At 52.4% G+C, this 21895-nt stretch overlaps 7 protein-coding genes across 7 annotated transcripts; 1 reads left to right on the forward strand and 6 right to left on the reverse strand.

The window, feature by feature from the left end:
• Window positions 1-77: 77 nt before the first annotated feature.
• On the reverse strand, window positions 78-813 carry SPSK_07933 (glycoside hydrolase family 45 protein; the record flags this gene model as incomplete). Its single annotated transcript, XM_016734586.1, has 2 exons — window positions 78-660; window positions 722-813. The coding sequence occupies 2 exons, from the start codon at window positions 811-813 to the stop codon at window positions 78-80; spliced, it is 675 nt and encodes a 224-aa protein (XP_016590978.1).
• A 1813-nt stretch (window positions 814-2626) lies between these two features.
• On the reverse strand, window positions 2627-4051 carry SPSK_07508 (uncharacterized protein; the record flags this gene model as incomplete). The annotated part of the gene is made up of 1 exon (XM_016734170.1): window positions 2627-4051. The coding sequence occupies one exon, from the start codon at window positions 4049-4051 to the stop codon at window positions 2627-2629; it is 1425 nt and encodes a 474-aa protein (XP_016590979.1).
• Window positions 4052-6343: 2292 nt separating this feature from the next.
• SPSK_08198 (uncharacterized protein) lies at window positions 6344-6598 on the reverse strand (the record flags this gene model as incomplete). Its single annotated transcript, XM_016734836.1, has 1 exon — window positions 6344-6598. The coding sequence occupies one exon, from the start codon at window positions 6596-6598 to the stop codon at window positions 6344-6346; it is 255 nt and encodes an 84-aa protein (XP_016590980.1).
• A 1311-nt stretch (window positions 6599-7909) lies between these two features.
• SPSK_07304 (uncharacterized protein) lies at window positions 7910-9704 on the forward strand (the record flags this gene model as incomplete). The annotated part of the gene is made up of 2 exons (XM_016733968.1): window positions 7910-8333; window positions 8425-9704. The coding sequence occupies 2 exons, from the start codon at window positions 7910-7912 to the stop codon at window positions 9702-9704; spliced, it is 1704 nt and encodes a 567-aa protein (XP_016590981.1).
• A 1235-nt stretch (window positions 9705-10939) lies between these two features.
• SPSK_08153 (uncharacterized protein) lies at window positions 10940-11269 on the reverse strand (the record flags this gene model as incomplete). Its single annotated transcript, XM_016734793.1, has 1 exon — window positions 10940-11269. The coding sequence occupies one exon, from the start codon at window positions 11267-11269 to the stop codon at window positions 10940-10942; it is 330 nt and encodes a 109-aa protein (XP_016590982.1).
• A 2842-nt stretch (window positions 11270-14111) lies between these two features.
• Window positions 14112-15701, reverse strand: SPSK_07421 (MFS transporter, SHS family, lactate transporter; the record flags this gene model as incomplete). The annotated part of the gene is made up of 1 exon (XM_016734084.1): window positions 14112-15701. One exon carries the CDS (start codon window positions 15699-15701, stop codon window positions 14112-14114), a length of 1590 nt encoding a protein of 529 aa, XP_016590983.1.
• A 5159-nt stretch (window positions 15702-20860) lies between these two features.
• On the reverse strand, window positions 20861-21262 carry SPSK_08113 (uncharacterized protein; the record flags this gene model as incomplete). The annotated part of the gene is made up of 1 exon (XM_016734756.1): window positions 20861-21262. The coding sequence occupies one exon, from the start codon at window positions 21260-21262 to the stop codon at window positions 20861-20863; it is 402 nt and encodes a 133-aa protein (XP_016590984.1).
• Window positions 21263-21895: the final 633 nt, after the last annotated feature.

Here is a 21895-nt window from a genome sequence, read left to right on the forward strand (position 1 = left end):
CACGAACAAACAGCAAGATCAAACTAAATTGACGTCAGCCACCAGAGACAAACCGATCTATCGTCCACTGCTTGTCTTTACCCCGAGCAGCCCGAGATCGATGTCAACCGACCTGGGCACGACACCTGTTTGTAGTCGACGTTCCAGCCGTTGAGGTCGCCTTTGGCCCAGTTGAACCGCCAGTAGCAGCCGCCTTGCAGATTGTTGGGCAGACTGGCACAGGCCGCGCGGTCGCTGACGCCGCCGTTCTGCTGGCCCCAACTCGTGCCGTACTGGTTGCGGCAGCCGGCCGTGTTCGGCCCCACGCCGCCGCCGGGCGTCAGCACCACAATGTCGTTGTTGCCCACGGACCCGCTCGGCGCGCCGACGTTGATGGCCTGCACAATCATTTGCTTGCCGGCGGCCTGGCCGGACGTCCATGTGAGCTGGTAGCACTTGCAGCAGTCCCCGCTGGACATCATGACGGCGAAGCCGTACGAAAGTGTGTCGGAGACGGGGACGGGCAAATAGGAGTCACAGAGGTAACCCGTGCCGCCGCTGTCGCAACCGGACTTGGCCTGTGGCCCGTTGGTGAGAAGGTTGTTGTTGATGTCACAGACATGGGCGGTGCCAGAGGTTCCTTTCGGAACGCTGGCCGTCCAAGCACAAGCAGGTTTGCAGCTAAAGGAGTTAGCCACTGGTGACTGTCTGTGCTGCCTAGTATAATTCGGGGGTGTCATACCAATCCCATCCTGTGAACGTCTTTCCGGAGATGGCAGACACGACTGGAAGGAGCGTACAGCCAAGGACAACAAGTTTCGAAGGCGTAAACATATTGTTGCTTGTTTAGGAAAAGACCTTACTTACCACGATGGAAGTAACGCATCCATTTATGAGAGACAAGGGACGGATGGTGGATAGATATATAGGATGGATCTTATCATCTAATTGCCACCAGGAACCGGACGAGAGACATGCACCTGGTTGACAAAACCTTGCCGGCCCATTTTGGCTCACTGGGAGCCTGGCTCACTTGGAGCCGTCCAGACGTCGATTCTGGCTCCGCCCTGCCCTTCTTACTACTCATTTCTGCTACTCTTTAGACCTTTTCTTCTCTTTTCCATGGAGCCCTGATACTGTCGGTGTATTTTTAGAGCCACGGACTGATGACAATGTACTCGGAAATGCATACGTTCCAACATGTCACGATGCATGTTTGTATCGGCACAGAGGACGTTCTGGCCGAGTCGGTGACGCAGGACAATCCAAGTGTAATTAATACCATGAGAGCGGGCAACTCCTATTGTCGTCGGACTTCCTACCTTGCCTCTACCGCCCGTGTCCGGGACCTGTGCCACCATCCTGATCGCCTTATTGGCTTACAATGTTTATCTCAGGGGGTTTCCATAGACATTGTATGTCTACGGAAGAACCCGTCTGATGACAATCTGCCAGATGGCAGTGGTTACGAATAATCTGACACTGGTGATCTTCCCTAGTCGTTTTTGTTAACCGCAGCCTACACTTGTTGGTACTCATTTCAATTTGACTTGACAAGCTCGTTTGCTGTCGAAAGTTTGCCCCATCTATCACCCGTATGATCATGATCACCACGTCAACACATATTCAAGGACCCGGAAACTAACAAGGGCGAATTTAGAGGCCAACATGGCAGGCATGGTTAATTTACTGGGAGCAAGTAGAACCTGGATGTCGGCTTAAAAGTACGATGTGCCTAAACCCAGGACTAACCGAATCCAGGGTTGGGGCCAAGATTCTCGAGACAGTTACTTCGGCTATGCTTGCGGGACAAAGTAGTGATGGTTCGATATGATGTGATAAATGAGAAGGTGTCTCGGCATGGAAAACAATAAAGCACCCGCTGAAGGTTGGAAAGTTGTCTGCGGCCGGCGAATAAGATAGTCAGAAACGGCTGCTTCAAGAAATGTCCCGCGGGTGTGGACGAGCCAATGGTTCTCGCAATATGGCACATCTGCGTACTTTCCGTTGTCCCAGGCCGCGTGTCCGGGTTCGCAGATACATATGGTTCTCTTTGTAGTCTATTGTATCAACCTGACTGGCACAGTATTCTCGCTTAAATTATTTTCTACGGATTTTGTGTAAATGGGTGCGTCAATAAGAGGGAGGTCCATTTGAGACATTGGCTCTACCTAATGAATGGGACGGGACGGTTGATGCATAGGGTGAGCAATGTCCGGATAGTACCAATTTGCAAGAAGACATAAACAAACAAGCAGATATCAGCCTTGTTGTTAGTTTTACCATTTTAGCGAAGACACCATCTTTAGCTAGGTTGTAGTTTTCATGCTATTCTTTTTGCACAAATCGTTATGTCACGCAGACAATAAACACGGCGCTATTTATGGTCCCTCCCAACCCGTGCTTTTGGATCCAGGGATCGGCCGCTGTTCTGGCCTCGCGGTTGGTATATCCGGGCAGATTTCGGATTAATTTACGAGTAACCGAGACTGCATCGTTTCAAAAATAGAAAGATAGGACAAACAAAGCAACTCTTTGATGTTTACAGTTTCAACGACTTCATTTCATGAGTGGTGCTAGCGTAAAATATACTTTGTAATCAGGAGAGAGAGCGAGAAAGAGAGAGAGTGAGACACCCGCTTATCTCTTATCTGCGGCCGTGCTCGATGCCCAGCTCCTCACGGCGCGACGTGCTTTGGGGGTCGTAGTAGGGCCGCTCGCCCAGGCCGACAGCGCGGTTGCCAAAGCGGTCACCCTGGCCGCGGATGTCAAAGGTGGCCGTGTGGAAGACGCTGCGGTTGTCCCAAATGGCCAGGTCGTTTTCATTTTGCCACTTGAAGCGGACCTGCAGGTCGTGGTTCTTGTAGACCAGGTCCAAGAACCAGGCCAGCAGCGACTTGCTTTCTTCCTCGGTGACGCCGTTGATGTGACTGACGTGGCCGCCCACGGGGAAGATGCTCTTCCAGCCCGTCACCGGGTTGGTGCGCACAACAGGGTGCACGGCCTTGAGCTCGGAGCCGACGTTCTCGGGGGCACCGCGGGGCTTGTCGTACAGCTTGAAGCCGGAGCGGTCGGCGATCTGGCCAAAGAGGGGTTGTTGGAAGGTGACGCTCAGCGTCTCTAGGAACTGCTGGTAGGGCTTGCTGATGGAGTCGTAGATGTCGTAGCCCGAGGCCCAGAGGGTGTCGCCGCCGGTCTTGGGCAGCTGGACCAGGCGCAGCGAGGTGTAGTCGGCCGGCACGGGCTCGAACGCAATGTCGCTGTGCCAGGATCCGCGCGTCTGCTTCTTGGGGCTTAAGGAAGCCTTACCGGGGGCGTCGCGGTAGTACTGCTCCTGCTGGACGGAGCTGATAGTGCTGATCTGCGGGTCCTCGCCACCGAGGTCGCGCTCCGAGTTGAGGAGGGGGTGGATGTGCAGCGACGACGTGGCCGGGCGGCCGGTGAGCGCGCCGAGGCGCAGGATGACATCCTTTTGCAGGTCGTTGGTGAGATTGGACTGGTTGCGGAAGAAGACGACGCCGCGCTGGGAGATGGTGATGGCAAGGTCGCGCAGGAGGGCGTCGGCGTTGGGGCTCTTGAGCCAGTCGACGAGGTTGGCCTCGGGGAACTCGGTGCCAATGGTGGGTGTAAGATCAATGGATTTGAACTCGTCGAGAGCGCCAGAGAGCTTGAGGGGCTCGCGGTGGGTCCACACGGGTGTGGAAGCAGCGGCAGGAGCGGGTGCCTCCTCGGTAGCGGTCTCGGCAGGAGCAGTCTCGGCAGGAGCAGTCTCGGCAGGAGTAGTCTCGGCAGGAGCAGCTTCGGCAGAGGCAGTCTCGGCAGGAGCCGTATCCGTGGCGGGGGCCGTAGTGGTGGCAAGAGCAGCAGCATCAACTGCAGGCGCGGCCTCAATAGGAGTAGCCTCGGCCGGAGCGACCCCAGCAGCCGGCGCCTCTACGGGAGCCTCAGTGGGAGCTTCAGCAGGAGCCGAAACCTCCTCAGTCACAGGAACAACTTCGGACGTGGCCACCTCCTTGGCCACATCAACGGGCGTCGCGGCAACGGGAAGGTTCTCGACAGCGCCGGGAGCCATGATGGATAAAGTGTGTATGGTAGGATGGGATATTAAAGGGACGTCAAGGCTATCTGTCGGACGTTGACGAAGGTGGATGAAGAATGAGAGACGAAAAGCAGAATATAAAAGTCAAGATAGATGCCTTTGCGTCTACTTTATATCTACATCCAAAGGGAGACTTGGAGGCAGCGAGGTACACACGACGCCATTTGATGTGTTCATCCCACCAACACGAGCATCGTTCCGATCTCCGACAATAGGCTGCAACGCGTACAGTCATACAAGGCACCGATGCGTCTTCGTCTTCTGCAACACGCCTTCTGCAGCCAGTTGCGTGACCCCTCCATTTGGTGTCATATTGATGGAAGCAAGCGCGGATGACACCTTTTCATGAAGATGGAGGGGCAATGGCCGCGAGGGGACGGGAGAGGGAGAAATTGGTTGGATAAGAAGAAAACGAGCGAGATTTTGAGAGTTTGTGAGGGAGATCGTCAACAGTAGGAACGCAAAGAGGGCCGATTGATCCAAAGTGTATGTATTGAGACAATACCCGGCCCTTGAGCTATGGCATGTCGGAGGAGAGATCCATCGTCATTGCCAAAGGCGGATGAAACGGGAAATGCCATTCTCACCAATGGCAGTCGTCTTGTTAACATCGGTCATGTCAAGTTGCAGGTCTGGTCGGTGCCAGTCGTGAAATCCGGGGTCGACGTGTCGTGATCACGTCACTGCAGAAAAAGCCCCAAGACGAACAATACTGCACATTGGCTACTGGCACATGTGAATGAATTGTAGTCTGTGGTGCCTATGCAAATTCATCATATAAGAGGCAACAGCATGGTTGAATACGTCAAGTTTATGTTTTGTGCGGTGAGCAGATCGAAAGGCGTCGGCTTTTGACATATTGTTATCCATCATTTCAATATTTTGTTATACGTTTTAATGTTTGACTTGATTCTTCAACTTTCTCAGTATTTTCTCCTTGTCTCTCTTATTTGATAGTTGTACTAAAGGCACTGCATTTTTACGATGTAGTATCAAGGCCCATATGGTCAATACACAAGAGGTTTTCCTCTGTACTATTTTGCCATTCCGTACCAAATGACATAATTTATCTCGTTGGCTAGCCTGGCTTTGTTTGTGCTGTTATTGGTGTTAGTGTTGCCGCGTGGGGGTTGTTAGAAGCACCGAATCCAAGATCCGAACGGACCCCGTAAACAAGTCGTTTTCTGGGTTCTAGACACCCCGGGGCTGATGCCCAAGAGGCATGACCGATGTCAGTGTAGCATCGTTGGCGACATGGGCCGCTGATGGAGTTCTAATTGGCAGGGGATTGGGCTAAATGGATCGCGAGTGCCACTATGGGGTGGACTGGGGCACTGTTGGTAGGGCAGTTGCGGGCAGTAATTTAGTTGCGTCAGCGGCGCGGGCGATCACGAAAGTCCCGTCACGCAATATCGCACAAGATCGGTGAGCTGGAGTCTGTGCCGTGAGAAAGAGAACGGAAGAGCACTCTCGACAGACATAGAAACAAAGTTGAAAAACATGACAGCGCAAGAAAGAACGTACAATTCCGATCCGGGATTCAATAAATGCCTGATACATCCGGACTCCGCGAATCACGCGGGACGGCGTTGACTGGTTTTCGGGGGCTGTGTGATGCGTCTGGCTGAAAGCACATCCATTCGACTTATTCTGTGTCCTGTCCAGCTTCCGTTTGTCTCACGAGGACTCGCAAATGTATCTCACTACAGCATTGTCAAGACAAAGGGGCTCCCTGGCTGTAGATAAGAAAATTGAAGTGCCTTTGGTCTAAGTGTAAGGCGCTGTGGTCGTGAAGAGTTTAACAATTACCGGAAGAGGAGCCGTAGTATATTTTGCCCGTTGGAAGACTATAATCAGACTCGAGAATACATGTCACGACACATCACGACGCATCACGAGGCCAAAGCCGGTCCAACATCGCGACTGCATTCGATATTGAAGAGGTTGACAATAGACAGGCCCAGACCATTTGCTTCTCGGCCCGCTGCACGACTCGACTGGACTTTAATTTGTTGACGTTCCTTCGTATGACTAGAGCAGTCTCCGTTGCCTGTTCGAGGGCCCGTACCAAGGGACTGGGACCTGTCAATCAATGTACAAAGGCGGAAGAAGACGAACGGGTATCGAAACATGGAATGAGGAAAGGGAGATAAGAGGCTGTTGGTTGCCATGACCTTCACAATGTCGAAGTGCAAAGAACGCCGTCAAAAGACGCCATTGTCAAGACACTGCTGGGTGACGATGGTGAAGGTGTTAACGGTGTGGCTAAACCGCGTAGCTGCGTAAAAGCGGACGAAGAGGCATGGCCCTTGCCAATAGTAGCTCCAGGTGGCTGGTAATAGACTGACTCGGCCGTTGCAAAGGCGGGTCGAGCGGTCTGGCCAGCAGTCTTCCCGCCAGATCGTGTGCCGAGTAGACCTTGTCAAGGCCAATTTTCCAAGCTTGGGTCGTTGGTGGGGTGTCGACCTGGATGTCTTGGTTGTCTTGGTTGTTGTGTTCCATGTGCTGTGTCGTCGACATTTAGCATTGCAATGACGAAAAGCGAGAGGCGTACAGATACAGCACACAGACAGCACGCACAAGGTAACGTGGCGATAACCTTGCAGGAGCAGTGACACAACATCGCTGGCCTGGCCCGCAGCCACTCGTGGACTTTCGGCTGCTTATCAAAACCTCCCCTCCTTTGCCCTGCCAAATGGCTGATCGCCACTCTGTCCGCGAGCTCCCCGAGTTTGCGTGCTGGAAGCCTCGCAAAGTAAATAAAGCACAACGCAGTGATGGCGCAAAACTAGAAGCATTGTCTAATAGAATACGGCTAGGTGGCGGAAAGAAGAAAGAAAAATAAAAAATAAAAAGAGAAAAAGAGAAGAAGAGGAAACGAAACTCAGGCATAAACTGGCCTTTGTAGATAAGACGTGAATGTTGCCTGTTTGCCTGGTTACTTCTGTTTACCTGTCTTCTTCTTCTCACCAGTCGAAGCGTCTTCAACATCTTCCCTATTTTCCATGTGTACGATGTTTAGTATCGACATTTGTGTCTGGTTAATAATTAAATCTTAGTCCCTGTGCTTTTTCTCTCCGTGTTCATATCTTTTTCGTTGTGAGATCCAGTTTACATCACTAGCTTCACGTTATGTTTTAAGGCTCCGCAAACGCCCTTACAGATTTTAGAAGATAAAATGACACTAAGGCCATGCACCAATTAGAACAGCCCTGTCTCTATCTAAAGTGCATCTCGTCACTTTGGCCGAATGTTTCGTGCCTTTGATTTTGCACGAACCACGGTCCTGCCCAGCCAAAAGTAAAGCCATTTTTTGAGCTTTCACCTTTGCACAGTTTTTCCCGGGGTACCTCTTCGGTTGGTTGTCGATGGTCTTTCTAGGGGTTCCATCCGCTGCAAACTGGTGCCAAAATCCACCTATCCACTTACATGCTTTTTATCCCACTCCCACGCAGTACCCGCAGAATCTTGCTCCAGACGACTAGACAGGGCCCATCAACAGGCAAGTCAAGTCAAGGAGAGTCAGCTGAGATCGTCATTACGCCATGCGCAGAATTTTGTGTCCAGCCTACAAGAGCATGGAAAGCACATATTATTTCTGCAATGGGTGTGACCCTGCAGGTCGTTGCCCGGCTTTGCTCGGCTGGCCTCCCGGACAGATAAAAGGGCATCTACATCCCGGCCTCGTCTAGATTCTGCCAGCTCGACAGGTGCGCTGCTCGTCTTCCGTTGGTAATTTTCTTTATATACCGGTCATCCACTCTCCCTTCCTCATCAATCTACATTTCCATTCCTACACCCTTCTTTGTCCACCCACTCATCTCCACCACCATGGCGACCGTGTTCGCCAGAGACAAGTCGGCGCTGGCGACCGTTGTGTCGCTCTCCGACTCGGATGCCTCTGACACCCAGCGTGCCGGCATTCCCGATCTCGGCCTTCCCGTCCAGCAGAAGCAGTTTTGGTGGCAGAAGCGCGGCGACTACGATCCGGATGCCATTGCCACGCAGCCGAGCGTCTTTGACGACAACGAGTCGGCGGAGAAGTACCACCCGCCGTCCAACTGGGAGAATGTCCACCGCTTCGATCCCCTGTTTCGCTGGACCTGGCGCGAGGAGAACACCCTGATCCGCAAGATCGACTTCCGCATCATGGTGTGGGCCTGCATCATGTTCATGTCTCTGGAGCTGGACCGCTCGAACCTGGTCCAGGCTCTGACCGACAACTTCTTAAAGGACCTGCAGATGACTACGAATGGTGAGTTTTGTTTGTTCCCGTCTGCTGAACAACCGACTTGTCCAACCGCCTTGTCCCAACTGACAGATATTTTCTCCTCCCCTCTTCTTAGATTACAATCTCGGAAACACCGTGTTCAAGCTGTCGTTCATGTGCGCCGAGCTCCCGTCTCAGCTCGTCTCCAAGTGGATGGGCCCGGATCGCTGGATCCCACTGCAGATGGTGCTGTGGTCGATTGTCGCCTTCAGCCAGTACTGGCTCAGTGGCCGCTCGTCCTTCTTGGCCTGCCGTGCCCTGCTTGGCATCCTCCAGGGCGGCTTCATCCCCGACATCATTCTGTACCTGTCCTACTTTTACAAGCACTTTGAGCTGTCCATCCGCCTGTCCTTCTTCTGGACGGCCATGAGCATTGCCGACATCTTGTCCGCCATCCTCGCCTTTGGCCTGCTGCACATGCGCGGTGTGGCGGGCCAGTCTGGCTGGCGCTGGCTCTTCTTGGTGGAGGGTCTCTTGACCTTTGTGATTGGCCTGCTGTCCTCCGTGCTCATGCCGCCCGGCCCTTGCCAGACGCCCAGCTGGTTCCGTGGCAAGAAGGGCTGGTTCAGCGAGCGGGAGGAGAAGATTATTGTCAACCGCGTCCTGCGCGAGGATCCCACCAAGAGCACCATGCACAACCGCCAGCCCATTACGCCGCGCACCTTGTGGAAGAGCCTACGCGACTACGACCTGTGGCCGCTCTACGTCATTGGTATCTTGTTCCAGATCCCCATGACGCCGCCCCAGCAGTACCTGACCCTGTCGCTCAAGGGCCTGGGCTTCGACACCTTCCAGAGCAACTTGCTCACCATCCCCTACACCGTGCTGCACATTATCACGATGATGATCCTCACCTACGTCGCCGAGATCTGGAACGAGCTCACCTTGACCGCCATGATCGGCCAGATCTGGGCTGTGCCGTTCCTCGTCTACTTTTACGTCGTCGACACCGCAACCGTCAGCAAGTGGGTCGTCTTCACGCTCACCACGCTGCTGCTGGCGTATCCCAACGCCCACCCCATCCAGGTCGGCTGGAACTCGCGCAACTCCAACGCGGTGCGCTCGCGGACCGTCTCGGCCGCCTGCTACAACATGGTCGTCCAGGCCGGCGGTGTCATTGCGTCCAACATCTACCGCGCCGACGATGCGCCCCGCTACCGCCGCGGGAACAGCCAGCTGCTGGCCATTGCCTGCGGCAACATCGGCGTCTATCTGCTGACCAAGGTTTATTATGTCTGGCGGAACAAGTCGCGCGATGCGCGCTGGAGCGCCATGACCGAAGAGGAGCGCCTTCACTACCTGGCCACCACCAAGGACGAGGGCAGCAAGCGTCTGGATTTCCGGTTTGCCCATTAAACACTGGCGTATGTGGCAGGGAAAGTTCGAAAAAACAAAGATAAGGAAAGAAAGAAAGTGGGATTCGAGTTAGCGAAATGAATAAAAGGGACAATACAAGAGAGACTAGAATAGAGGTGTCATGTGTAATGTGTTACATGAGCAACTGTTTCCCTTAATGATGACTATATTTCTGTTCACATTTCCAAGTCACCAAAGTTTTACCACGTTAAGCTTTGTTTTATTTTAATTCCTCTCTGGCCCCAGCACCAGAACTTTATGCTAAATGAGGTTTGCGCCGTAAGTAGATGGCCATAAAGAACAGCACTCTTTCCTATCATCGGCGCCTCACCTTTGTTGATTGTTGTTGCAGCCATTCAAACGCCCCTATCTCTTCATCGCTCACTAGCAAAGTCGGAGAGTGGCACGTGATCAGTCACGATGGCGTCTTTTTGACAACGATCCAAAGGCACTGTATTAATGCGAGGCAGTTCTTTCATTGATGGAGACAAAAGGTCGTATTGTGTAATAATGCTGGTCGAATTGTTTGCGAACAGTCGAGCCCTCCACACCGGAATCAGAACACAAAAACACTCAAACACCTATTTGGCCCTTTTCCTCCACCGAACACATTTTTCTACATCTCAAATTAAAATAAGGCACTGCGCAAGTACCTTTGAAAGCATCTTGGAACTCGATAGTTGGGAGATACTGCCCATAATTGACAAGTCATCATCCAGACAATAACAATATCTACTGATGGCGACTTAATCCCTACTCCGCGATGGTATTTGCAGCGTACTCCTACCGTCTGTCGGCATACAAAATGGTTCACTATTTACTGCTTTCACGACAAATGTATTCACCGCAATGGACAAGGTGCAATATAATAGAGTCTGACTGTTGATTCCGTTTGCTATTTAAGAAGGCACTGTCTACGGCGGACAGGTTCTTAGCATAACGAGAAATGGTGATGGGGATCCGAATGTAGGTGTGTACTATGCATCGCCGAAGACATTCCATCACTGCCATCAAGAGTGCATGCAATAGATACAATGGGGAAAAGCAGACGCAAGTAAAATGCAAATAGCAATGCTCAACAAATGAAAAAGGTCTTCAGCCATGATACGCAACATGTCATGTCCTCTGTGTCATACAACCATCCTGAGCCCTGTCCTATATGCAAGAGAAAGGTTTATGTGCAACGAAAGGGAGGGAAACGTAAGCGAAAAGTAGAAAAGGAGACGACACGGCGTCTACTTCTGCACGCGCTGGATGCTGCTGCGGATGCGGCGGTCAACGTGCTGCGCGGCCCGCGTCATGTGGTGGTTGGTGGCCTTGTCCATGCGCTGCATGGTGCGCTCGACGGGCGGCGAAACGTGCGTGCGGACGGCATGCTGCATCGGCGGGGAGATGTAGCGCTGGGCGACATGCTCCCACCGGGGTGCCCAATAGCCGGTGTGGCGGGCCATGGTCTCCTCAGCGCCGGGAGCGAGCATCATGTAGATGGGAGCGAAGGCACCGACGCCAGCGACGCCATACGACATGACCTCGGTGGCCTTGGCAGCAGGAATGCGGACGGGCATGGTGACGGGTGTGTTGTAGGGTGGAGATTTGATATTTGTGACGAAAAGGAAGAGTTCTGTTGATAGAACGAACCATGTTAATAATTTGATGTAAGTTTGATGGGCAAACGTTTGATGAAATGATGAAATGTCGAGAACAAGCAGGGATTGACAGTAAATTGGGGACTGGTGATGGATGATAAATCACTGAAATGAGATACACGTACCTGTTGAAAGAGACTCTTGTGATGGATGACGACTTGTGCTTGAGTGTTCGGGGTCGTATTTGATGGAAATGCGGCTCAGATAAGATGATTTGGTTGGATGTGTGCTGAAAACGGGAAGAAGATGATGAGAAAAGGAGGGTAGAACGCAACAAACGGTGTGGCAGGAACGGCAGGAGGGCGATGGAGGGTTAATAAAGGGAGGCGAGGGAACCAGCGATCAGGAGGGGAAGGCACGAAAGAGGGGGGAGGGCATGATGGGCGGATGGGAACAATGGAACAGGCCATCCGACGATTGCATTGATTGGAGTGCATCACATCCCCAGAAAAGGAAAGAGCGACCCCAGACGACGGTGCGTGCCAGCGAACGATGGACCAGCCGTCAGTCAGCCCAGACAGGAGAAAGAGCGCCGCTACATCTTCGGCCATTGGTTGATCACGCCCACCCTCCCTCTCTCACGTCTCCTGTCGTAGTCTATGTTTGTCTGGTTATCGCCCCTGGACTGGGCCTTTCCCTGTTGGATGAGGTCACAGGGCATCTGTTCTTGGTTTTATTAATCCACTTTGACGTAGTAATAACTGCTTTGTCGTTCCATCGTCGTCGTGGCATTTCGAGGGCGATGGCACTAGAAATGGGCTGCGTCTTCTCCGTTCAAACGGCCATTCTCAGGTATCGCACTCGGAATCTACCATCGTCTCTCTTGGCCGTTGTTCTTGCTTGTTGCGCTCGGCATGCTTTGAGAAATTGGAAGTCGCACATTGCCAGAAAGTGTCCTGCCTGGAGAAAGCGCTATTTCGTCACCAGAAAGAAGCGGAAGGGGAAGAACAGGTCATGTGTACGACGTACGGCATTCTAGGCTGATTATTCCGCCGGGGGAGACGCTCAGGGCAAAGGACATCAAAGTGACGCAACAAATGGGACTGGAAAAGAGAGGCCTGAGTCTGGGGAAAGGGGGGCGCAGTGCACAAACAGGCAATTCCCCGGATTGGCGTGCCGCTTCTAGCAAACATGCCCGATTCTGTGTCAACTCTCCAGCGTATTTTGTTGATTTGCCCAAGTGTCTCACCGTCCCCCAAAAGTACCAACAGGCGGTGGACGGACATGCGACAGTGGTATGTTACAGTGAAGTCACAACGAGTCGTCAGCGCAGCCGCCACCGATGGCCAGCGACAAAGCAGCGCCCACGCCACCCCAACACGTCTGAATATGAGAATCGTATGTCGTCCTCGTAATATTCTGTATACTTTCTTGTATTTGAATTGTCAAAAGTCCCCCGATTCCTGCCAAAAGGCATGTTTGCGTAGGTGGTGCCGCAGTCTCTATATAACGCTATTTTTGGGGCAGAAAGTGGGTATACTGGTGTTCTCTGTGAGTCTATCCCCCGGATTTCTGTGTCGCTAGGACCTCCGCTGTCTCCGCCTCCATACTTCGCAGGCCCCCGTTTTCCACTCAGGCTCGCGTGTCGACGCTAAATTACTTGGTGGCAAAATGGGAAACAACAACGCTGACCTGGGCAGCATGGAAGAATGGCTCAATGGGCACAAGCAAGACAGCAGCCTGCCACTAGGCAAATGCGGGGTAAACAGACAGTTTTATTGGCCAGTGACGATTCTAGCGCCATAATTTAGTGGGGCAATTGATTTCTCACTCTTCCCTCCCTGCCCCTTCGAACGCGACCTTTAGGGGCAGAGTGTGCCAGGCCCCGTGTCTTGTCGTTCGTTCCTTCTCATGGTACTCCCACTTTGCGTAGGTCGTGCCTGCAATTCGCATGTGAAGTTTCAGGTAGCATTTCACGATGATTTTGCACTTTCGCTCTCCCCCTTTGTTTACTTTGAAATCTATTGTTTCTTCCCCGATTGAAAAATACCCTTTCTCGACTCTCGACACTTTCACATTTGCGTGTCTCAAGGCCCACGCATGAATCCACATTCCCCAGATTACGCTAAACAAGAGGGGACCTACTCCGTACTTGGCCCTGTTAAGGACCCTCTTGAGCCTTCTATTCCAGGGCGTTTCTTGGGCAGGGGGGAGTAGAATCCACCGGAAAATAGCGAGAAATTGTGGGCAAAGTATGGCTTGGCTTGCTTTTGGGCCCTCCTGGCCGTTCCATCCTACGGACAACGGCGTCCGTGAAAGCCTTCCTTGACCTTGTCGCACTCTGCAGTCGCAGTGCTTCGTGAGCTCAGCTCGAGGAACAAAGCGGGTCACCATGTACGAACGATGACATATGCGAGATTTTTGTGGTGCTTCCGGGTTACTCCGTCGTGAGTTTTCTGGGGAGAGACGAAACCAATTCTTGCTAGTTCGAGTATGGCACCCGTCAACGGGACCCGTCGAACGATCTACGTGGGTCCATCGACGACGACAGACGAGGACAATAGCTGCATCGTGGTCCGCAGGATCGCGTATAGAAGACGCAGCATGGTGCAGCACAGTGATGTGGTTATGAACGGCATCATTATAGACACAAGGGACGGCATCTTACTTCAATAGATCGTTTTCATTTGGCTGATCAATTTCACTTCGTGACTTGCATCTTCCTTGACATCACCTTGACGATTCAGGGCGGCCATAACTAACCATAGGTTCACTTCGTTTCGCCCGCCTCCCCGAACAATACCTGCCGTTCGCTCGTCCTTCAAACATGACTTGTGGTGACCTTGTCACGCTCCCCATCCGGGTGCACGGCGGCACCACCCTCCAGGCCCTCGTTGCCGAGGCCCTTGCGCTCGCGGTGCTGCAGAGCGTCAACGATGGTCTCATCGCCAGCAACGGCGCGCAGATCAGCGTCGTGGGCGACGTCAAAGTTGCGGTTCAAATGCTCGGGGCCGAGGAACGTCAGGATCATGACGTAGGCATACACGCAGCCCATGAAGATGCAAATCACCTTGCCATACTCGTAGCGCTTGGTGCCGTTCTCCAGGGGCGGCAACGGGAAGCGCTCGCCGATCGTGCTCTCGATGGTCGACGACGCCGACGACACCAGGTTACCAAGCTGGTAGGCCGTGCCGACGACAAAGGTTCGGAAAGCACCGGGACTGAGTTCCATCAGGTGAATCGGAATGACACCCCAGGCGCCCTGGACGCAGAACTGCTCGAAGAAAGCGGCGGCGATGACACCCTTGTTGGTGACAAACGTATACGGGTAAAGAAGGGCACCACCAACGACGCACATGACAATGATGCTGATGCGGCGACCATAGATCTGCGAGGCGTAGCCAACCACGGTACCGCCGAGCATGGCGCCCAGGTTGGCCACGACCTGCGTGACGGTGACGGCGTTGGCGGAAAACTTGAACTGGTTGGAGAGCAGCGTCGGGTACAGGTCCTGGGAGCCGTGGGACATGAAGTTGAAGCCAGCCATGAGCAGGACCAGGTACGTCAGAAGCTTCCAGTGGCGGCGCAGCGCCACCTTGCCCTCGCGCAAAAAGGTCTTGGTGGCGCTGGGCGGGGCGGTGTCGCCGTGGACGCGGGCGGCCCGGCGCACCGCGTCGTGCTCCTGGTAGGTGTTGGTCTCGGGGAGCATGAGGCGGAAGGCGATGATGAGCACGGGGGGGCAGGCACCGAACCAGAACAGCGGGCGCCAACCGTGGGAGGTGGTGTTGACGAGGCCGCGGGCAAAGGCGGTGGCCAGAAGGTAGCCAAAGGCATAGCCCTGCTGCAAGATGCCGCTCATGATACCACGCGCCTCCTCGGGCAGATCCTCCAGCGCCGTGGCGGCGGCGTTGCCGTACAGGCCGCCCATGGCGACACCAAAGAGGGCGCGGCACGCCAGGAACTGCGGGTAGGTCTGGCAGAAGCCGGTGCCGAGCTCGAGCGCAATGAAGAGCACGTTGTTGATGACAAAGGGCCACTTGCGGCCGTAGCGATCGGCAGCGATACCAAACAGGATGGAGCCGACCGACCGGAACATCAGCACGAGCGTGATGCCCCAGGTGATCTGGGTGTTGGTCTTGTTAAAGTCCTTGGCGAGGTCCCCGACGGTGAGCGACACGGTGAAGAAGTCAAAGGCGTCCCAGGACCAGGCGAAGAAGGCGACGGCGAAAAATGCCCACTGGTGGCGGTTGAGCGAGAAGAGGATGCGCAGAGGGTTCGGCGCCGAGCCCTTGGCGGGCGCGAGCGTCGTGAAGCGGGTGGCGATGTACTGGCTCGTAGACATGCCATGGTGGGGCGGCAGGTCCGTGAACTCGGCATGCACCGGCCCGCCGGTCTTTTCGATTTCTGCCATGTTGCGTCGTTTGTTGCAGTGAGCGACAGTTTTTGCGGTGCGAGAAGGATGCACAGTGTGTGTGCAGGAGACAAAGTTCCTCTTTGGGACGTCGTTGTTGTTGGAGGGACACTTGGCGTTCTGCCTAGGCCAGTTTGGGTGTAAGTGGTTGGTGCCAATGTTTCGCCGCGGCGCTGCAAAAGCTTGACGTCAACAACCGTGCCTCGAAACAGTGTGCGCGATGGTTCGTGCAGGGCCAAGCTTTTCCCAAAAACAGGGAAAAGCACGAGGTAGGGCAAGGGAAGCAAAGGATGAAAAACGGAATCGAGATGTGGCAGACCCTCAGAATGAAGTCTTGTGCACTCAAAAGAGGATGCTTACCGAAAGACGAGCAACAACGGAAAGAAACGAATAGTGTGGAGGAGAGAGGGGGGAAAAGAGACGATCGGTGACGGGAGAGGGGAACGAGCTGTCTTTATTTATGGAGAGTCGTGTGCAAGACGTACGACAGAAGAAAATTATTTGTAGAGCGATCGGCGGTAGGTCTCCAACGGCAAGATGGGTGGGACCTCCACGGCCGGGGATGCTCTATCCCCGGGGTCTTTTTCTTGTCAATTATTATTTACCGACAATTTACGACGAACAAGCTTTCGTTGTATGGTATCTGACCTCGAGAGCACGACAAAGCAAACGACGACTGGGTAGTCTTGGCATGGTTAGTTTGTCATACGTTTGACCAACATTTTGATTCCCAAGGACAGTGGACGGAGAACGATATCAAGACGACACGAAAAGAGACAAGAAAGAAGGCCGGGGGAGGCAAGAAAATAACACGGCGGGGTAAGGGGAAGAAGCGGAGGTAAGTGAGGAGAAGAGAAGGCAGGGATGTGTGGGCGCGAGCCCTCGTGTGCAGGAGGAATGTGGTGTGGTGCCAGGAAACGACACGGGGGAGTCGACGATCGCAAATGGACGACGAAAACAAAAAAGAGGGTACCAAATGGAAACTCAGGATCCTACGACGTTCTGGGGGTTGCGGCGGCAGAGTACCAAAGAATGAAGAAACGGGACAAAAAAACCGGCGCACGGCGCGTGGGACGTGGAAAATGAGACGGTGGCTCGGGTGGCTGTCGGTGGGGACCAGCAAAATATACGACATACGGAGTCATGACGACGCACAACGTCCAGTGAAAGAAACGAAACGAGCAAAAGTACCAGAAGAAACAAAAGAGGGAAAAAGTGCGCGGGGCGCCGCACGCGTGCACCAAAAACCCCACAGAAAGAGGGCGACGATCTTGCACGAAAAGAGAAACAAGTCTATCGTTGCCTCGAGGTCATTTTGTCCTTTGTCGTTTTCATGGTGGAGATTGGGCGTCGGGAACCGGTTTCTTCGAGCAGGAAATATTGACAAATTATGCTGTGGAAAGAGATAAAAGAAAAGACATTTAAGATGGATCAGTCAACAATATTACGAATATGCACAACATCAGAGAAAAAACCCGTCGCCAGCCTCGCCATCAGGTTATGCTGCAAACATATCGCCTTTCTATCCCCCGGCCTGTTTTCCCCCAAAACAGGGATAACCTGGTGACTTCTCTCTATCCTAGATCCAATCTCGTGCCCGCCCCCGAATTACGGAGTATCTCGAAGTGAACAGACGCATGGCAAGAAAAGAAATAATAAAATAAAATAAACGCGGAACAGGCCAAGTCACGCGATTGTCTTCCATTTCGAGAAAAGCAGGGGTTCAAATCCTTTTCTTCCTTTCCTTTTCCTGTTTTCGACTAGATGCATCGTGAGGTTTTTTTTTTGTGCTGCTCGTGCTCGTTATTTGTCATTGTTCATCGTTGTTGTATACTTTTTTTCTCATTCTTATTCACGGCGCCTCTGTGCCGACGTCGCTTATCTGCCGGACTACCGTTCCGGCACAATTGTAGAGCTGAAGTAATAGATGCGTCCCCGTACAAAGAACTACCAAGGTCGACGCCAAACCAGGAGAAAGCTGAGATGGTGTATGGAGTACGTTGACGACACACGACGACGGCAGCAGCGCTTACGTATGGTGATGACTGATGCGACTGTGCAATCTGTCCACAGTCAACTTGGTTCCGTTGCATATGCGACATATCTCGTAGAGCTGTGTCTGCAGGATATTAGGAGAAATATCAAATACTTTAGAAGGATTGTAGCATGCAACTCATAGTCCCTACCCCGTTCCCCTTCGTAATTTCATCGCTCTAGTTTAAATTTTCAGTCTTTTTTTATGGATCCCTGCACGTCGCTCACCGGAGACATCGAATGAGAATATCACGATAATACAAAGGAAACAAATAGAGTCGAAATGTTTAACGGCAAAGCGCTAGACCGAGGATATAATGTTTCTCGTCACGCAGCGATGAAAAAGGCGCATCTGGATCGCCTTTTGAGTGTACGAGACTTCAGATGAGAATAGAGAAGGATGCTATGAAAATGAACCCTTTTTGATCAACGTTCGCCCACAGGCTAGAACACTCGACAAGAGCGTCGTATGGAGCCTACCCCTGTCTCGACTCTTAAGCTCTATATACCCTTTCTATTCGTTCTTTTTCGGTGACCGACCGAGACCAATTGCCCAGCATCTCGACGACATGAGCTTCTGGAAGAGGTTGTCCTCATTGTAATGTGTCGTTCTCCGTAAATCATCCCGCAATGCGCTCCGGTGTTAGCTGCAGACTTACAACTAATACATATTGAGAGTGAGAAATACGTTTTTATAAATAAATAAAAAAAATAGAGCAAAACGTACACATTGACTGTCTCCATGTAGTCTTGGAATGTTGAACATCGACTGTCGAATGTGGTCCAGGCTCGGCAATTGTCTCAATAGGCTACTTGGCAGAGCCTAAAACCAAGCGTCTGCGTTTCTGTAAAAGTGGTTGCGGAGTGGACACTGGAGGAAAGTCAATGAGGAGGATCTCCCAAGCGCGGGTCCACAATGGATGATGTGTTAGTTGCCCTAAAACAAGCAAAGAAGTAATATCCTGAACGTAGTAAGAAATCCGCACAACGACCATCGTACCACCTGTTGTCCGCGACAGATCTGGTGAACTCTTATCCAGGCGCTTTGTATTACGGCGTAACATCCCCGCAATCTTCACCGGGACCCCGCCGGATGGGGCTGGCCTGGTTGTAGTGCATGCCTTCCGCCGGAGCTACTGAAAAAAGTAAGGTTTTTCCTTCTTTTTTGCCCGTTCTCCAAGTAGTAGTTACTCCGTTCGGTGCCCAAAGGGCTACCCAAAGGCGCCGTTGGAGGAAAATTTGTCAAAAGATCATGGCTCCTTCCATTATCCACATACGTTAGTTCGTACTAGAACGCTTCAGGCAGGTCGGTAGGCTTCCCCAATGTCGTTTTTGCCTTTCCCCCTCATTCCACTAAACAACACTCACAACCTCCAACCCCCGTCTTTTGACGCGGCTATTTTTTTAAGATTCGCGCCCGGTCTCATCTTTCCATGTTCCTCAGCCACACCGTAAAGGACGCGATATTATCCGTAGGAAGAAAGCAACCTACGAAGACGTTCAACTTAAATCCTTCCTATTTTCGTGAAGCTCCAAAATACAACCTAACACCCCACGCGGGGGGGAGACAGGGAAGCAAACGAAGCAGATGTGGGAAATTGACGGTAAAAATGCGGAGGCGAGGCAAAATTTTCGACTCCATGGAGACGATGGCCAAAGCGTTATGTACATCTTCGTAGGATTGGATACGATAATGAGGCGGGAGATTTGGAATGTCACGTCAAGTTCTCGTGAGATATCGGGAGCTCAAGCCCGGGGTAAAGAGGTTGTCAAATTTCGAGAGCAAGACGGAGACCAGGACGGGATGCAGCTCGAGCTGGGGGGAGAGAGAGAAAATGCCGTAGTCATGACATCCAACATAGGAGCCGTTGAAGAAATGAGCGGTCTGTTCTTTCCTTCTTACATGGACATATTTACCACTCAAAAGGTGACGTAAAAATATCATTCATTGACTTGATCTCGAACGCTCAAGTTTTTCAAAGCATCATCAAAGATCCATACCAACTGTACTCTTCTCTTTCCCAAGCTCTCACTCATATACACAAAAAACGGAGGCGAGCCAATATGCGTATGTGCAAAACTCGACCTTGCCAATGTGAGGATAGAAGAACAAACAGCAACAAATAAGCAACCCAGCCAATCTGGCCAACCAGATTGGGTCACGACATAGGTTGGTCCTCTCAAGCAAATCCGGTGTCAATGATACAGTGGCTTTCTGAATTCAAACATAGAGGTCGGGAACCAGGGACTAGGGAACGAACTGCCTGCCGGATTGATGGACGTTAAACAGGCCGGTTGATAGTCGGGCGCCCCGAGACGTGGGATGGTCACATTCGGCCGTAGCCAAGACGCCACATGAATGGCATACAAGGATGGGGTAGGCAACATTGGGGATAGGGGATGGGGATGGAAACATGGGGTACGAGAAAGAGTAGGGAGAGATCCTCAGATCGTAACGGGCAACGAAGCACTCGACGAAAACGACGAGGAACAGTAGACGAAAAGTTTCCGCTTCTTTTTTTTTTAAAAAAAAAAATGAAGTTAAAATAAAATAAAAACAAGTCGGTGAAGGACACGTTTGTCTCCTCTTCCATCCTGTTTAGAACGCAATCTCATTTTTGGATTGATCCTATTTCCATCGATGCTCCCAGTGATGCCAGGCTTCGTCGGCAAATTCGGCACATATTAAAGACCAACTAGCCCTGCCGGCAAAATCGGTAAATTCTGCGCCGGCCGACATCAAGTCCGACCGGAATAGTTGATGGCGGCCAGCCCCGGAACTGGCCGCTGACTGATTTTTTAATTCATGACCGGTTCCTTTCTGTGGTTGTATCGACAAACAAAAAGCAAATATTTGCAAAGGACCTGGACACCGGCATGCTATTTGACCCAACCTTTACTTGTGACCGAAACTATCAGACAAGCAAGGGACGCCAACATACAAAACGTCGACGTTTCAACAACGGACACGCCCATCCGTAAGTCATCACGAAGCGAGACCATCTAAACCTGGTTGGCACACATTGCTTTTTCTCCCGTCGAACGTTTTGTGTCACTGTGCCTGGCATCGTAAACGGTCGACGGTAAAGCTTCCGCTTGGCTTCTAGCCATGCCACCGAGTATCGTTAAAAGTTAAGAAACCACGAGTGACGTTCCATGAGCTGGTTCGGCTCTTTGGCTTCGAATCTAATCGGAACATGCGCCCCGGACAATCTAACCTCATTGAATCTGCCCCTCTGCGGTTCATCCTCGACAAACGGGAAGGGTTCACAGCTGACGACATGACAAGACAGAAAAGCAGCAGAATTGTCCACAGCGAGAACAATTTGCGCAAGCGGCGACACTTCTTGTGTGGCTATCACATCTCGGCAGCTAGGCGTGAAAGCGGTTCCATCTTGGTCCAGCATCACCCTCCCACAACGCTGTCCTAGAATCTGCTCTAGGAATTTATATCCAGTGAGCCGGTGGGCCACCGAGCCACCGAGCCTTGCCCGTTGCACCTTCTGCCCGATCTTGCCGCCACCCATCCGAGCACTCGCTCTGCACAACAAGTTCTGATATCGGAATCTCACGAGCTGTTTTGCTTTGTCTAGTGATGCGGGTGCGAATCCCGTTCTCCGAAAGGTCAACGATAGTTGCAAGCAGCGTCACGGACAGACAAACCGGAGCCTGTGGTGGTCAAATCCACAGCATGACAACAAACATGACAGGTATCAAACAAAACGACCTGTTGCAAGGAGAATCGCTACAATCGGCGGGAAGGGTAAGCTGGCGTAGGCGTCCCTTCGTCCCAGCCCACGAGTGGCAAAGTCGGGATCTCCATTCGGTGTGCCAGTCGAGCTCGAGTGAGTCAAGAGATGAGGCAATGAAGTGGATGCAGTGTCGTCTGAAGTTTCCAGGCAGCAGAGCCTTGATGTGGCCGCAATTCGTTTATTATGGTAAACAACAAGGACAGCAGCTTCTCAAGGTCTAGGATGGGACAGTTGTGCCGTCGTCTGAAGTCAACTTCGGCATCTCATAGGACCCAAGACCAAGTCACAAACAACTATGTTTGGGGTCAGTCACGCCAAACGGCCAGTGCCGAGCCTCCCGACAAGTCGTAGCACCGGTCTGCCGAAATGATATAAGCTATGTCGGCGCTCTCAGCTCTCTCCTTGCTT

This window comes from Sporothrix schenckii (assembly GCF_000961545.1).
Source record: "Sporothrix schenckii 1099-18 chromosome Unknown Cont41, whole genome shotgun sequence".
NCBI classification, from domain to species: domain Eukaryota; kingdom Fungi; phylum Ascomycota; class Sordariomycetes; order Ophiostomatales; family Ophiostomataceae; genus Sporothrix; species Sporothrix schenckii.